General features: G+C 45.9%; 1 protein-coding gene across 1 annotated transcript; it reads left to right on the top strand.

Annotated features, from left to right (window-relative positions):
* Positions 1 to 3,487: 3,487 nt before the first annotated feature.
* Positions 3,488 to 16,957, top strand: LOC131722977 (tripartite motif-containing protein 16-like). The gene is made up of 6 exons (XM_059016212.1): positions 3,488 to 5,629; positions 13,410 to 13,505; positions 13,855 to 14,088; positions 14,243 to 14,402; positions 14,721 to 14,786; positions 15,947 to 16,957. The coding sequence occupies exons 1-6, from the start codon at positions 5,051 to 5,053 to the stop codon at positions 16,474 to 16,476; spliced, it is 1,665 nt and encodes a 554-aa protein (XP_058872195.1). The 5' UTR covers positions 3,488 to 5,050; the 3' UTR covers positions 16,477 to 16,957.
* The last annotated feature ends 331 nt before the right edge of the window (positions 16,958 to 17,288 follow it).

The raw sequence follows: 17,288 nt of genomic DNA, 5'->3' as shown, positions 1-17,288 counted from the left end.
GGTCATTTAATGTTTGATTACGAGACCCCATATATACACAGTTCCATGAACACATACATTTCAATAATATAGCATTGCGATCCTGTGTGAGACAAAGTATAGGATTTCTATCTGTGGAAGAAGTGGCTCAGCTGTTTATTGTACAGCTCTGGTCTGTTGTCAGTCTTCCACTAGCTTCATTACTCAGTCCTTACCTAGTTTCACATGCACTCTGTGTAACCCCCAACTTCCTGTTGTTGCAGAACTTAGGCTGTGGTTTTTCAACTTTGCTATGCTTAACCCGACACGAGCGCTTGTTCTGCTTTGACATATCAGATGCATGTGGTTTCTGTTCTCACATGTATCTAGATACGTGCAAGATTGTCTGTTTGTCTCTTTCTCAGAAAACCATATTTCCATACTCCTCACATCTCACACGTTCCTTTGCGGTATTGTCAGCCACCTTCAGTTATGTGAAAAGTTCAATAGAGAGTCCAGTTCATTATTATTATTATTATTATTATTATTATTATTATTATTATGATTATGCTGATGCGCTGGGGAGACAGCCCTGTGGTTGATCCCCGGAGCCAGCATCGCAGCCGTTGTGTGTGCCAGTGTAGAAAGCTGTGTGTCTGTAGGTGAGTGCCAGTGTAGAAAGCTGTGTGTCTGTAGGTGAGTGCCAGTGTAGAAAGCTGTGTGTCTGTAGGTAAGTGCCAGTGTAGAAAGCTGTGTGTCTGTAGGTAAGTGCCAGTGTAGAAAGCTGTGTGTCTGTAGGTGAGTGCCAGTGTAGAAAGCTGTGTGTCTGTAGGTGAGTGCCAGTGTAGAAAGCTGTGTGTCTGTAGGTAAGTGCCAGTGTAGAAAGCTGTGTGTCTGTAGGTAAGTGCCAGTGTAGAAAGCTGAGTGTCTGTAGGTGAGTGCCAGTGTAGAAAGCTGTGTGTCTGTAGGTGAGTGCCAGTGTAGAAAGCTGTGTGTCTGGAGGTAAGTGCCAGTGTAGAAAGCTGTGTGTCTGTAGGTGAGTGCCAGTGTAGAAAGCTGTGTGTCTGTAGGTAAGTGCCAGTGTAGAAAGCTGTGTGTCTGTAGGTGAGTGCCAGTGTAGGAAGCTGAGTGTCTGTAGGTGAGTGCCAGTGTAGAAAGCTGAGTGTCTGTAGGTAAGTGCCAGTGTAGAAAGCTGTGTGTCTGTAGGTAAGTGCCAGTGTAGAAAGCTGTGTGTCTGTAGGTGAGTGCCAGTGTAGAAAGCTGTGTGTCTGTAGGTAAGTGCCAGTGTAGAAAGCTGTGTGTCTGTAGGTGAGTGCCAGTGTAGAAAGCTGTGTGTCTGTAGGTAAGTGCAGTGTAGAGGTTCCTGAGGGAAGGGGGGCATCTTTTTAAAATGGGCAGTCTGAGATCAAGCTATCAGACACTTCCAGATGGTTAGTCAAGCTAACAGCCCCTAAAAGACTAAAATATTTAAAACACATGAAAGCCCCGTGCAGCCAGTCTACCCAGGCTAAGTGCTTGAGAAAGAGAGAGGGAGAGAGGTGTAAAGGGAAGTGGTGTATATCTCACTGCTCATGAACACACTGCTCCCAGGGAGGAAAACCACTGATCCTCAACTACTGCTCCTAGTGATCTCACACAGCTCCAATCCTCCAAGTCCACAGATTGAGTTGCAATCTGGTTTCTCAGCTTCTCACAAGGCACAGCACACAGCTCCCAACTTACAGCTCCCAGCTCCAGCACAGTTCATCTCCAGCACCCCCTCCTCAACACTCCCCACCCCACACTGTATACTCTCAATCCATCACTTCTCATTAACAGCACCCCCTCCTCAACACTCCCCACCCCACACTGTATACTCTCAATCCATCACTTCTCATTAACAGCACCCCCTCCTCAACACTCCTCACCCCACACTGTATACTCTCAATCCATCACTTCTCATTAACAGCACCCCCTCCTCAACACTCCCCACCCCACACTGTATACTCTCAATCCATCACTTCTCATTAACAGCACCCCCTCCTCAACACTCCCCACCCCACACTGTATACTCTCAATCCATCACTTCTCATTAACAGCACCCCCTCCTCAACACTCCCCACCCCACACTGTATACTCTCAATCCATCACTTCTCATTAACAGCACCCCCTCCTCAACACTCCCCACCCCACACTGTATACTCTCAATCCATCACTTCTCATTAACAGCACCCCCTCCTCAACACTCCCCACCCCACACTGTATACTCTCAATCCATCACTTCTCATTAACAGCACCCCCTCCTCAACACCCCCCACCCCACACTGTATACTCTCAATCCATCACTTCTCATTAACAGCACCCCCTCCTCAACACTCCCCACCCCACACTGTATACTCTCAATCCATCACTTCTCATTAACAGCACCCCCTCCTCAACACTCCCCACCCCACACTGTATACTCTCAATCCATCACTTCTCATTAACAGCACCCCCTCCTCAACACTCCCCACCCCACACTGTATACTCTCAATCCATCACTTCTCATTAACAGTAGCGGCTGGTGGTCAAAAAAAATGGGGAGTCAGAAGAAAAGCAGAGGTCTTGGGGTCCCCTTCAGCCACCAGCAGCAGAAGAATCATATTATTCTATTCTGACTGACAACACTTTTCATATCTTCTGAACGTTTACCCCCCAATTCAAAGCTGTTAAACACAGCCAGCAGAACAAAGAAAACTGCAGCCCATCGTAATTGATTCTAATAAACGTGACTGTTACACGCTGCCAGCGTATGTTTAAAATACAACATTAATACAGCATTTAGATTTCAAGACCACGTCACTTTAACGTACTTTGCATAAAATATTTTCTAAGCAAAGTTGTTAAAGCAGGAGGAAGGCAGACACGAATCAAGCACACCCTATCCACTTCATCTGTTCAACTTAATAAATGAACATCAGAATCATTCGATACCGTTCTGTTCATACGAAACGGATCTGTTTAATATAAAAGAAGCAATTCAGACAGACTTCAGTTCTGGAGCAGGAACATTACTGAGCTGTATGTCTTGAAGCAAAGCTGACTGATGGGAAACCGACACCGGTGTTATTCTGATCTGACGGTTTTAACATTCATTTTCTTGTTGGCTAATTGTTGTTGTATTGTCTCATACGCAATTTACAGTTATATAATAAATCAGAGTGCTTATATGTAATAATAATGCGCGAAAGACCACGCAAGCTGCTGCCGTTGTGATGAAACCCCTGAAACCCCTGAATGTCGTGCTTTAGGAGCTGCGCACGCACTCGCACGGTGACGCAGGTACAGTGACGCAGGTACAGTGACGCAGATCTCCGTTCTGCACGCAAACCCTTCTCGATGTAGAACCCGCCAGAACTGAAAATCCAAACCACTTCCATCAGCCAAAGGAAGAGCGAGAATGACAGCCAATCAGAACGCATTCTGTTTGACCAATGAAAATACGGGAAGAGCTGGCGAACCTATTTTCCTCGTGGCCAATCAGAACGCAGACGGCTCTGTGTGTGTCCGGGTTATCCCTGTAAGCGAAATGTCGCGATATCCGTGACGCGCGGTGCTGACCGAAAATATAAATAAAAATGGTCTGTTCTTAAATGAAAAAAAGACAAATGTCATACTATTTGGTTCGGAGAAAATTATGCAAAATACTACTTCAAATTTCTCTCTTGTTGCTTGTAATAACACAGCATTGGAGAGAGCCGACACTTTTAAATATCTAGGGGTTTATATTGACACAACTCTTCAATTTGATAAACCCATTAAAGATGTATGTAGTAAAATTGGAAGGAAGCTTGGAGGATTGTGTGGTCAGCGCCACTGTGTAAGCTTTACAGCAAGGTTTAAATGAGTTACTTGTGTTCCCTATTCTAGACTATAATGATGTGATGTGCGGGTCTGCTAGTGAGGAATCGCTGAAGAAGATCGATACAATGTGTAACAGGATGTGTATCTGTGTGCTCCCGTGTACTCCGCTAGCGCATCACTGCAGCGCGTATTCTACATTAAACTTGCTATCGCCTGCTAACAGAAGGAATTATCACTGGAATCGGATTCTCTTTAAAGGGGCACACAACACATTACCAGTTTATTTAAACAGCTTGTTTCTGAGTTTCCCTGTAAATACAGCCTATCGTAATGTCTGAGACACACAATACTTTAATATACCGTCTGGAAAAAGTGCTGCGGGAAGAAAGTCTTTCGTTTTTGTTCTGCTGCTACAGACTGGAAGCTGTTACCCGCAGGACTGAGACCTGACATCTCCTGTGGGAATTAAAAAAACAAACCCTGTTGTTCTAGTGCTTAAACAGGCTTGTGTGGGTGCTGTGTAAATCTGATGTGTGCTTTGTGTATTGTCTTGTCATTATGCGTTTATATTATTTTTATTTTTGAAACCTGTAACCTGCTGCTGTTATTTCCAGCACGCCTTTGTAAACGAGCTACTTGTAGCTCACATGGCCTTCCTAAATAAAGAATTAAAAATCAAATAAATAAATAATAAAGAGCGCGTCACGTTTACGGTTATAACCGCACTGAAATATACTGGCTTTAAAACAAGAAAAGACAACCGATGTAGCTGCGCAGCAGAGACAAGAGAACGAGGCAAGCGCGTTTATTGTTTGGAAAGTAACTGTAATGTTATTACTGCAATTAAAAGCTAAACGCGTTATATTACCTCGTTATTGACTAAAGTAATATTATTACAGTAAGGCGTTACTAAGGTAACGAGATGCCGTTCAAACCGTCATCACAAACATACGAGTAACAGAACATTCCTTAATTTTACATGTTATAGATCTGGGGTAAAACACAAAGTCAGACTCTTCAGCCCTGATATTAAACAGTTGTTAATATCACTTGTTTAATTCCTAATCTTAACATTGTAATATTTGTTTGGTGGATTTAGAAACAGTTTCATAGAATATCTGATTCGGCAGTTTCTGCTCCCCCTGCTTGTCTAAACCTGGCCTCAGTCCCAAACCCCGCCTCTCAGAGCTTTACACAACTCCAGGAAATCAGCGCAGTGAAGTTTCGTTTCTTGTGAAATCGTCAGTCTCTCTGTCTCGCTGCAGCAGAAATGGCAGAAGCGAATATTCTGGTAGCGCATGACCAGTTTAGCTGTTCAGTGTGTCTGGAGCTAATGAAGGACCCAGTCACTATTCCATGTGGACACAGTTACTGTATGGGGTGTATTAAGAACTACTGGGATCAGACTGATCATACAGGTGTCTACAGCTGCCCCCAGTGCAGAGAGACCTTTACCCCAAGGCCTGTTCTGCGCAGAAACACCATGCTGGCTGAAGTTGTGGAGGAATTAAAAAAGACAGGACTCAATCCTCCTCCTGCTCAAAGTTATGCTGGACCTGGAGATGTGCCGTGTGATTTCTGCACTGGGAGAAAGTTCAAAGCTGTGAAATCCTGTTTGACGTGCCTGGCCTCTTACTGTGAAACACACGTCAAGCCACACAATGACGTTACTCCATTAAAGAGGCACGAGCTGATCAATGCAATTGGAAATCTGGAGCAGAAGCTTTGTGCTGAACACCAGAAGGTTTTGGAGGGATTCTGCAGAACAGATCAGACGTGTATTTGTTGGCTGTGTGCAGACGAGGAACACAAGGGTCATGATATAGTCTCAGCTGGGACTGGGAAACAGGTAAGGGTTTGAACCATTTCCTTGTAGCTATCCTAGAAGATAAGAATTTCCAGGGATATTTAACATGTCTGTTTACTAGGTTATACAGTTTCACATGAGATCAGACTTTAATTGTATATTAAGAGCTATTTAAAGAGCCCTAGTTTTTTAATTGCTCTATCTAAACTATGATGTACTAACATGTATTTCAGGGTGTAACAGGGGTGGTGTTACAGGTGTGGCTATCGCTGATTGACAGGAGAGACACAGGAGGTTTTCTTTGATACAAAAAACACAAAACATTCAAAACAAAACACTGCTCGAAAACAACTAGAAAATAAAAGTTGACCAAACAAGAAAGGAGGTCCCGCTCCAGGAACAGTCTCCCTGACACCTCCTCTCCCCTAAACTTGTTCCCTATTCCATCCAGTGCTAGCGATCCTGGTTAACTCACACAGTGATCCGAGATACATTTTTCCTCTTGTGTTTTTCTCACCCTGGTTAACACACGCAGTCGTGAGGATCCTACAGCAACACTCTCCTTCCCAGACCGTCTGTATCCCTGCTTGTAGAACCAAGAAACTGGCTTTTCAGACCCCTTTTAAAGCATGTGGCCAGGGCTAATTGATAATCAATTAATCAATTAACACCTGGCCACATTCCACACCTGGATTTGAATATACCCTGCCATATCTAACACAAACTTAATTTGCAAAAACATTATTTACAATAAAACAAAAACACACTATTTACACGTGCAGGACCTCCGCCCTGCCTCACAGGGTAAGAAGGATTTGTTCAGCTGTTTTGTGGTGCATTGGAATTTGTAGTGTAAAATTAGCATGATTTATATTCCTAGTGTTTTTATATGTATCTTGCAACTTAATAAAATCATAGATCAGTTTAATTGTTTAAGATATTATAGTTTAATTAGTTAAACTTTTTAAAAATGACATTCCCAGAAAAGTCAATCACCTAATTTAAAAAAAGCAGAAAAGATCAAGATTAATATGATATACAATATACAAGATTAATATGATATTCAATATACAAGATTAATATGATATACAATATACAAGATTAATATGATATTCAATATACAAGATTAATATGATATACAATATACAAGATTAATATGATATGGAGTGGTGTTTAGGGCTCTGGACTCTTGACCGGAGGGTTGTGGGTTCAGTCCCAGGTGGGGGACACTGCTTCTGTACCCTTGAGCAAGGTACTTTACCTAGATTGCTCCAGTAAAAACCCAACTGTATAAATGGGTAATTGTATGTAAAAATAATGTGATATCTTGTAAATATTGTAAGTCATCCTGGATAAGGGCATCTGCTAAGAAATAAATTAATAATATTATTAATATATAAGATTAATATGATATACAATATACAAGATTAATATGATATACAATATACAAGATTAATATGATATCACCGTGTAACAATTTTTTTTTTTTTTTGGTTCCTGGGTAGTAAGTGTTATTTCCTAATTGCTTATGCCTCAGAAGTATAGAAAATGGCTCTTATTCCCCACAAACTTTGCTTTTGTGACCAGGACAGTGATATTTTGAAATTTACCTATTTTCCAGAACATTCCAGATAGATTCAGTGCTGAGTAAACTTGGAGTAACTTCTAGAACTTTCTAAAACTTTCCAGTAATATAAATAGTACTATTAATACAGGGGCCTTAAGCCCACCAGTTCAGTTTAGTTCCAGCTGCCTAAGTGGATACATATCTGCATTTTTCTGAGATGGCATCAAGAGGCTCCAAGCATCCGGCAGACGCATTTTGAGACTTCAAAATGGTGGCATTCCTGATGGGTCTCCAAGGCGATAATACCAAGTTTCCCTGCTATCTTTGCCTTTGGGACAGCAGGGACACCAAGGCGCACTACCACAGGCGGGACTGGCCACAGCGGACCAAGTTCTCTGAGGGGAGGAACAACGTCAAGTGGGAGCCACTGGTGGACCCCTGGAAGGTGCTGATGCCACCACTGCACATCAAATTGGGCCGTATGAAACAATTTGTCAGAGCTCTAGATAAGGAGTCGGCAGCCTTCAAGTACCTTCAAGACTTCTTCCCTAATCTGTCTGAGGCAAAGGTCAAAGCCGGTGTCTTCATCAGACCACAGATAAAGAAGATCCTGGAGTGCAATGAATTCCCCAAGAAGCTCACTAGTAAGGAGAAAGCGGCTTGGAACAGCTTTGTCGCAGCGGTTCGGGGCTTCCTGGGCAATCACAAGGCCGAAAACTATGTGGAGCTGGTTGAGACTCTGGTGAAGAACTACGGCACAATGGGCTGTAGGATGTCCCTCAAAGTCCATATCCTTGATGCTCATCTTGATAAATTCAAGGAGAACATGGGAGCGTACTCGGAGGAGAAAGGCGAGCGCTTCCACCAGGATATACTGGACTTTGAACGCCGCTACCAAGGACAGTATAACGAGAACATGATGGGAGACTACATTTGGGGGCTGATTCGTGAAAGTGATTTACAGTATAATCGTAAATCTCGAAAAACTACTCACTTCTAAATCTTTTGTAGTCATTTTTGTATTACTTTAGTATAAATACATGTTAATTTGGATTCATATGTTGTTTTTTTCTGACTTTATGTGAACGAAAAGACACAAATTCGCCAGTTTTCTCATTGGAAATAGGTACATTTCAAAATATCACTGTCCTGGTCACAAAAGCAAAGTTTGTGGGGAATAATAGCCATTTTCTATACTTTTGAGGCATAAGCAATTAGGAAATAACACTTACTACCCAGGAACAAAAATTGTGTTACATAGTGTATTCAATATACAAGATTAATATGATATTCCATATACAAGATTAATATGATATTCCATATACAAGAGTAATATGATATACAATATACAAGATTAATATGATATTCAATATACAAGATTAATATGATATACAATATACAAGATTAATATGATATTCAATATACAAGATTAATATGATATTCAATATACAATTGTAACAGGGCGAGCAGCCCTGTATATTGTTTGTTTGTTTATTTTTAGATCGGGGTTCATCCTCCACCCCTGTGCAGATTATTGTTTTTGTTTATTGTGATTTATTGTATTTGTCGGCGAGCGCTGTATGTTTTATTGATTGTATTTTGACGGCGTAGCCAATTTGTTTTGTTTAGCGTGGATGGGTAGCCCCATCCACAAGATAATAATTAAAACTCGTGCAGAAGGTGGCCATCTCCTGAATTAATTAAGTGATTAATTTTGTTGCTAATCGGGAGATGGTCACCTGAATATAAAAAGCCTGCAGCTCTCCAGTTCAGGGTGGGTGTCAGAAGGAGAGAGTGTGCGAGAGGAGTGACGGAGAAACGAGAGAGAAAGTAAACATAGGAACAGTGAAGGCAATCTGCCCAGCCTGACCTGTGTTGCAGTTATTTTGTGTTCGTGATTTGTTTTTGTTTACCCTTTTATTTTGCTCTGTGAGGGAGTTTATTTGTTTGAATATTTTATTTTATTTTTGGATTATTTAAATAAAACGGCGCCCGCGCCACTGCACCATACCTTTTGCTTTTGTTGTGCCTTCTTCGGGTCTGACGTCACCACCAGCCATTCCTGCCACACGTGGTGTCCTGCGTGGGATTGCAGCGCCTCCAGGACGCAGGCAGAAGAGGGTACTGCATCTTTTTCATTTTTTTTCGGTTTTTTTTGTGTGGAGAGGAAGAGTGAAGAGGAGGATGGGAGGAAGGAAGATGGGAGGAAGGAGGATGAGGAGACAGCAGCCGCTGCAGCAACAACAGCAGGCACAGGAGGAGATGAGCTGGGAAGCCCTCCTCCATAGCATAAGCCAGCTGAGTTGTTGCTGCATCTGTGGGGAGCGGGGGCATTTCCCAGTTAATTGCCCCCTCCCTGAAGACTGGGATTACAGCTGCTGGAGGGGAGACAAGAGGGAGGAGTTGGTGCGTCCTGCGCCTGCGTGGGAGGAGCCCGAACGTCCTGCGCCTGAGTGGGAGGAGCCCGAACGTCCTGCGCCTGAGTGGAAGGAGCCCGAACGTCCTGCGCCTGAGTGGGAGGAGCCCGAACGTCCTGCGCCTGAGTGGGAGGAGCCCGAACGTCCTGCGCCTGAGTGGAAGGAGCCCGAACGTCCTGCGCCTGAGTGGGAGGAGCCCGAGCGTCCACAGCCCAAGAGGGGGGAGCCTGTGCGTCCACAGCCCAAGAGGGGGGAGTCTGTGCGTCCACAGCCCAAGAGGGGGGAGTCTGTGCGTCCACAGCCCAAGAGGGGGGAGTCGGTGCGTCCACAGCCCAAGAGGGGGGAGTCGGTGCATCCACAGCCCAAGAGGGGGGAGTCTGTGCGTCCACAGCCCAAGAGGTGGAAGTCGGTGCGCCCACAGCCCAAGAAGGGGAAGGCCGAAGGTCCACAGACCAGGTACCTGCCAGCAGAGGGAGAGTTCCTGCTGGTGCCACCTCCACCGCCCTGGGAGGACTGGGTGTCTCTCCCACCTCCGCCAGCAGAGGGAGAATACCTGCTGGTGCCACCTCCCCCACCCTGGGAGGACTGGGTGTCGCTCCCACCTCCGCCAGCAGAGGGAGCATACCTGCTGGTTCCGCCTCCCCCACCCTGGGAGGACTGGGTGTCGCTCCCACCTCCGCCAGCAGAGGGAGCATTCCTGCTGGGTCCACCTCCACCACCCTGGGAGGACTGGGTGTCGCTCCTACCTCCGCCAGCAGAGGGAGAATACCTGCTGGTGCCACCTCCGTCTCCGTGGGAGGACGACATGTCGCTCCCACCACCACCACCAGCAGAGGGAGCATGCCTGCTGGTTCCGCATCCACCACCGCCAGCAGAGGGAACATGCCTGCTGGTTCCGCTTCCACCACCGCCAGCAGAGGGAACATGCCTGCTGGTTCCGCTTCCACCACCGCCAGCAGAGGGAACATGCCTGCTGGTTTCCCTGTTGCAGCCAGAAGGGGAGGCGCCCCTGCCGCCTTCGCTGCCAGAAGGGGAGGAGCCGCCTTCGCTGCCAGAAGGGGAGGAGCCGCCTTCGCTGCCAGAAGGGGAGGAGCCGCCTTCGCTGCCAGAAGGGGAGGAGCCGCCTTCGCAGCCTGAAGAGGAGGAAGCCCTGCCACCTTCGCAGCCTGAAGGGGAGGAAGCCCTGCCGCCTTCGCAGCCTGAAGGGGAGGAAGCCCTGCCGCCTTCGCAGCCTGAAGGGGAGGAAGCCCTGCCGCCTTCGCAGCCTGAAGGGGAGGAAGCCCTGCCGCCTTGGCCGCCTGAAGGGGAGGAGCCCCTGCCGCCTGAAGGGGAGGAGCCCCTGCCACCTTCGCAGCCTGAAGGGGAGGAGCCCCTGCCGCCTTCGCAGCCTGAAGGGGAGGAAGCCCTGCCGCCTTCGCAGCCTGAAGGGGAGGAAGCCCTGCCGCCTTGGCCGCCTGAAGGGGAGGAAGCCCTGCCGCCTTGGCCGCCTGAAGGGGAGGAAGCCCTGCCGCCTTCGCAGCCTGAAGGGGAGGAAGCCCTGCCGCCTTCGCAGCCTGAAGGGGAGGAAGCCCTGCCGCCTTGGCCGCCTGAAGGGGAGGAGCCCCTGCCGCCTTCGCCGCCAGAAGGGGAGGAGCCCCTGCCGCCTTGGCAGCCTGAAGGGGAGGAGCCTTGGCCGCAAGAAGAGGAGGAGCCCCTGCCGCCTTGGCCGCCAGAAGGGGAGAAGCCCCTGCCGCCTTGGCAGCCAGAAGAGGAGGAGCCCCTGTCGTCTTTACCGTCAAGAGGAGAGGAGCAGGAGCTACCTCTACCTCCACCACCATTGGGAGAAGTGGAGCTCCTGCTGCCGCCTTCATGGCCAGGGGCTCCCCTCCCGCCGTCGGCATCGCCTGGGGTCGCCTGTGTCTCCCTTGCGTCTCCTAGGGTTGCTGCCGGTCCGGCGTCGCCTCCCGAGGGTCCGCTGCCGTCGCCTCCCGAGGGTCCGCTGCCGTCGCCTCCCGAGGGTCCGCTGCTGTCGCCTCCCGAGGGTCCGCTGCCGTCGCCTCCCGAGGGTCCGCTGCCGTCGCCTGGGGTCGCCAGGGATCCTGCTTCGCCTGGGGTCGCCAGGGATCCTGCTTCGCCTGGGATCACTACGCTATGGCCGGAGCCCTACGGAGGGGAATGGACGGCCATCAAGAAAGGGGGAGAGGTCCGGAGACCAGCTCCCCCAGCCGCACTTTCGCGGCCGGAGATAATGTGGTCGGAGCCCCACGGAGGGGAACTCCTGGCCGTGAAGAGGAGGGGGAAGGTCAGGAGACCAGCTCCCCCAGCCGCAATTTCGCGGCAGGAGAGAGTGTGGAGGGAGCCCCGGAAGAGGGAGCTGCCGGCCACGAAGAATTGGGGGGTGCCGGAGATTCCACCATGGCCACCCCCCAGAAGCAACTTGCTTCCCCCTCTTCCAGGACATTGAGACTGAGGGAGGAGGTGGCCGTTGGGGCCATGTGTGCTTCGCACAAGGGGGGGGGATATGTAACAGGGCGAGCAGCCCTGTATATTGTTTGTTTGTTTATTTTTAGATCGGGGTTCATCCTCCACCCCTGTGCAGATTATTGTTTTTGTTTATTATGATTTATTGTATTTGTCGGCGAGCGCCGTATGTTTTATTGATTGTATTTTGACGGCGTAGCCAATTTGTTTTGTTTAGCGTGGATGGGTAGCCCCATCCACAAGATAATAATTAAAACTCGTGCAGAAGGTGGCCATCTCCCGAATTAATTAAGTGATTAATTTTGTTGCTAATCGGGAGATGGTCACCTGAATATAAAAAGCCTGCAGCTCTCCAGTTCAGGGTGGGTGTCAGAAGGAGAGAGTGTGCGAGAGGAGTGACGGAGAAACGAGAGAGAAAGTAAACATAGGAACAGTGAAGGCAATCTGCCCAGCCTGACCTGTGTTGCAGTTATTTTGTGTTCGTGATTTGTTTTTGTTTACCCTTTTATTTTGCTCTGTGAGGCAGTTTATTTGTTTGAATATTTTATTTTATTTTTGGATTATTTAAATAAAACGGCGCCCGCGCCACTGCACCATACCTTTTGTTTTTGTTGTGCCTTCTTCGGGTCTGACGTCACCACCAGCCATTCCTGCCACAACAAGAAAAAATAGCTTAATTTGGTGCGTTAAAACACATTTTTACATGATTAAAACAGATATGTTTAAGTTAGTTTAAAACGAAATTTAATAACCTATTTGGGATTTTGTTTGTTAAAATCTACAATTTCTTTGGACCACCCTACTAGTCCCCTCTTTCCTTTGCTCTCTTCCACAGTGAAGTCCTTCTGGTCACGGGCTCATTCTTCTGGGGATTTTGTGTATTTAGGCATTTTTTACACTGATTTCATTGTTTTGTTTCAGTGCTGTTTTATCTGTGTTTATCGATTTAAAAACAGAAATCAGAAGCCCTAAATATCCATTATAGAGAAAGCTGCTTCAGTTTCCTAGGTGCTTGACAAAACAAACATGTAACACATGCTAGATCAGCCATCATTCACTGTTACTAGTAAGAAACAGTACCATCTAGTGGACAGCTACTGTGGATCAAGCGTTCTTTTGTATTGCTGGCAGCTGTGCACTAGATGGTGTTGTATCTTACTACTATACACACATGTTGTCTGATCTAGACTGTGTTACAGATGTCTATGGCGTGCAACTAGAACTGAAAAGAGGTCAAACAAGAAAAAAGAAAATATATTTAAACTAAATTGATTCTGTCAGTTTCAATAGCATACTTAAACAAGCCTGTGTTGAGTGTAACAGGATATCACTCCATGCCCCATCAGAAATGTCACTGTGTCACTGTGTTTCTACACAGAAGCAGCTGGGAGAGACACAGACAGAAATACAACAGAGAATCCAGGAGAGACTGAAAGAAATTGATGAGCAGAAACTGGCTGTGGAGTCACTGAAGGTGGGTATTGAAAAGAGGGGGATATTATTATTATTATTATTATTATTATTATTATTATTAACAGATGTACAGTTAATAATAATTTTGCACGCCCAATTTTTCAGTTTTTTATTTGTTAAAAAAGTTTGAAATATCCAATAAATTTCGTTCCACTTCATGATTGTGTCCCACTTGTTGTTGATTCTTCACAAAAAATTACAGTTTCATATCTTTATGTTTGAAGCCTGAAATGTGGCAAAAGGTCGCAAAGTTCAAGGGGGCCGAATACTTTCGCAAGGCACTGTATATGCCTGATGTGTTTTTGATGTCAATTCTAACCATGTCTCCTCTGCTGTGTTCTTTCACTCAGAGATCTGCATGCATAGAAATAAAGGAAAGTGAGAAGATCTTTACTGAGCTGATCCGATCCATTGAGAAGATCCACACTGAGGTTATTGAGCTGATTGGAGCTAACAAGAAGGCTGCAGTGAATCAGGCTGAAGGACGCATCAAGAAACTGGAGCAGGAGATTGCTAAGCTAAGGAGGAGAAATGCTGAGTTGAAACAGCTTTCAGAGACAGAGGATCACATCCATTTTCTACAGGTAACATCACTGCTTGTTAGAAAATCTCAAGTCCATAACTGGGACGGTTTCAGACAGACCTCTCCAATTGAATGAATCCTTGCTTTTCCCCAGGAATGTTTTGGACCCCATTCTTTTTCACTGAAAACTCCTTTTCTCCACTTTCCTGTTGTAGAATTTCCAGTCTCTCTGTGCCCCTCCTGAAGCTGGAGACTTACCCAGTGTTACTATCAATACAGAGATCTCTTTTGGGGCTGTGAGGAAAGCTGTGTCTGAACTTAAAGACCATATTCAGTACTTCTGCAAGGGGGAATTAGTCAAAATAACCACAACAGGTTGGTGTGAAATAGATTCCTTTGGTAGAGATTTCTCAAATAGACCATGGCTTGAGGAGGGACAGGACTTGCAAGACCTTAATAAAGACCTCTTGCAGATATTTGCCTAAATGAATATTGCAGATGTTTTATTTCAAATGATTTCCCAGTTTGAAACGTCCCACCTCATTCACAGTGACATCCCGAGTGATGAGAGCAGGAAGGAGGAGAGTATCTAAAGACATTTCATGAGAAAACAACACAATAGCATTCAAACAGAGAAAGAGGGATTCACACATTAGAAAACAAATTCTATGTTTCTCTCTTTTTTCTACCCAGTGAATGAAGTTGCAGTTTACAGTCTGCAGGCTCCAGAGCCAAGGAACAGTGCTGAATTTTTAAAATGTAAGTCTGTTTTCACTGAAACATTTGATTGAAAGATGTGTCACTCCATTGTGAGAAGAGCTAACACTACAGAACAGGGAGGGGTGGAGCTTGAGGGCAGCAATTATTATTATTTATTAGTAATTGTGAAGCCGTTAATCTACACTCCTCTCCAACAAGTATTGGTTCAGATGAATACATGCAGAATGACTGGGGGAGGGGCATTTGTTGCCTGCTTTTCCACTCAGACCTTTCTCTCCCTAAATATCTTGGTATCCCTGAATAGATAATCATCCCATCTTTTAATACATGTACAATGCATGTGAAACCAGTTGTGGGGTAAAATGAACAGCTATCCCTCCCAGTCATCCTGTGCTGGTAGTAAATGTATATTGCAGTATCACTGCACTTGTGGGATGGATTGCTCATTAAAATATTAGACAGATATTTGAAGAGTGGATGATATTCTATTGAAGATATTTAGTAAGCAATGGGTCTGAGTGGGTAAAATAGCAACACATACCCTGTAGGAACATTAAGTGAACTGTAATTGTATGCAGAGTTGTATTTGGGGAGGAGATATCAAACAGGAGAGAGTAGGGAGGCGGGAGCAGGGAGGATTGAGCATAGATGGAGGAGGGAGCAGGGAGGAGGGAGCATATAGGAGAGAGCAGGGAAGAGGGAGCAACAGGACACAGGAGGTAGCATAGAGGAGGGAAGAGGCAGCAGGGAGGAGAGAGCAGTAGGGAGCATACAGGAGAGAGCAGGGAGCATAGGGGTGGAGGGAAGAGGGAGGGGGGAGCATACATGAAGGAGAGAGGAGCATACAGGAGGGAGTATGGAGGAGGGAGTATGGAGGAGAGAGCTTACAGGAGGGAGCAGCAAGGAGGGAGTATAGAGGGAGGAGGGAACAGGAAGGACAGAAGAGGGAGCAAAGAGGAGGGACCATAGAGCAGGGACTATAGAAGGAGGAGGAAGCAGGGAGGATAGATCAGGGAGGAGGGAGGAGAGAGCATGGAGAAGGAGAGGAGGGATGAGGGAGCATAGAGGAGGGTGCAGGGATTGGTGAAGCAGGGGGGAGGGAGTGATTTAAGAATGCAGCAGACAATGACTGTTGATTTTCTCAGTGATTTGACTTTTCTAACCCTCTCTCCTCTACCCGTCCTCTTCTCTTCAATCAGATTCCTGTCAGCTCACACTGGACCCCAACACAGCGCATAGAATCCTCTGTCTGTCTGAAGGGAACAGAAAGGTGACATGCAGGAGAGAGACCCAAAGATATCCCGACCACCCAGAGAGATTTGACGTGTATGCCCAAGTGCTTTGCAGAGACGGTTTGTCTGGGACTCGCTGTTACTGGGAGATTGAGTGGAGTGGGGGAGGGGCTTCTATAGGAGTCACATATAAAGGAATCAGCAGGAAAGGAGGGGATCATTCCTGTGTCCTTGGATTTAATGACAAGTCCTGGAGTTTGGACTACTCTGATTCCAGTTACTCTGCCTGGCACAATAACAATGAAACTGTAATAACTTACCCCCGCTCCCCCAGAATAGGAGTATATCTGGACTTTAATGCCGGCACGCTGTCCTTTTATGGCGTCTCTGACACAATGACCCTCCTGCACAGATTCCAAACCACATTCACTGAGCCGCTCTATCCTGGGTTTGTGCTTGAATATGATTCCCCTGTAACAATCTGCCAGCTGAACTAGACTGTTTTGTGTTGTAAGAAACCCTTTGTATTGAACTCCCTGTCTGTCCTCTCCACTCCTTGGGTGAAGGGAATGTTCAATCTGACACAACTTTGGATGAAAGTTAGGGGGTTAAACGGCGCCACCTGCAGAGCGAAACGAGGTTTTTAGCAACAAATGGAATTCATACGAAATAACTGTATTTAATTTATTTTTTAAGAATTGTTATGTTTTATATATATTTTAGAAAATGGCATCCAATAGTCAGTGCTGTAACAGTTTTTTAAAAAGTGAACTTAAGTTTGCTTTATTGTGTGTGTGTTTTTGTTTTTTGATTTCCATAAAATGTTTAATATTTCAGATTTTAGTAATGTGATTTAATAAAAAATTAACGTGATAGACTGACTTTTTCTTATTTCTTAATACTCATTAACATGGTTTTTCAAATGAGAATGAGCAAGAAAGAGGTGAATGAGAGAGAAAGAGGTCTGGCAAAGCATAGGGAAGCATTGTAAAGCACAAAGAGGTGTGGTAAAGCATAGGGAAGCATTGTAAAGCACAGAGAGCTATAGTAAAGCATAGGGAAGCATTATAAAGCACAGAGAGGTGTGGTAAAGCATAAGGAAGCATTGTAAAGCACAAAGAGGTGTGGTAAAGCGTAGGGAAGCATTGTAAAGCATAGAGAGGTCTGGTAAAGCATAGGGAAGCATTGTAAAGCACAGAGAGGTCTGGTAAAGCATAGGGAAGCATTGTAAAGCACAGAGAGGTCTGGTAAAGCATAGGGAAGCATTGTAAAGCACAGAGAGGTCTGGTAAAGCATAGGGAAGCATTGT

The sequence above is a fragment of the Acipenser ruthenus genome, chromosome 52 (assembly GCF_902713425.1).
Source record: "Acipenser ruthenus chromosome 52, fAciRut3.2 maternal haplotype, whole genome shotgun sequence".
NCBI classification, from domain to species: Eukaryota; Metazoa; Chordata; class Actinopteri; order Acipenseriformes; family Acipenseridae; genus Acipenser; species Acipenser ruthenus.
The sequence above is the reverse complement of the archived record's forward strand: the minus strand, read 5'-3'. Positions and strand labels throughout refer to the sequence as shown.

What these genes read in the sequence shown, in the direction of transcription:
- LOC131722977 (XM_059016212.1), top strand. Translation starts at nt 5,051, where the DNA reads ATGGCAGAAGCGAATATTCTGGTAGCGCATGACCAGTTTAGCTGTTCA. An exon ending in ATCACATCCATTTTCTACAG is followed by an intron (nt 14,089 to 14,242) that starts GTAACATCACTG and finishes TTCCTGTTGTAG; the next exon opens with AATTTCCAGTCTCTCTGTGC. An exon ending in AGTCAAAATAACCACAACAG is followed by an intron (nt 14,403 to 14,720) that starts GTTGGTGTGAAA and finishes TTTTCTACCCAG; the next exon opens with TGAATGAAGTTGCAGTTTAC.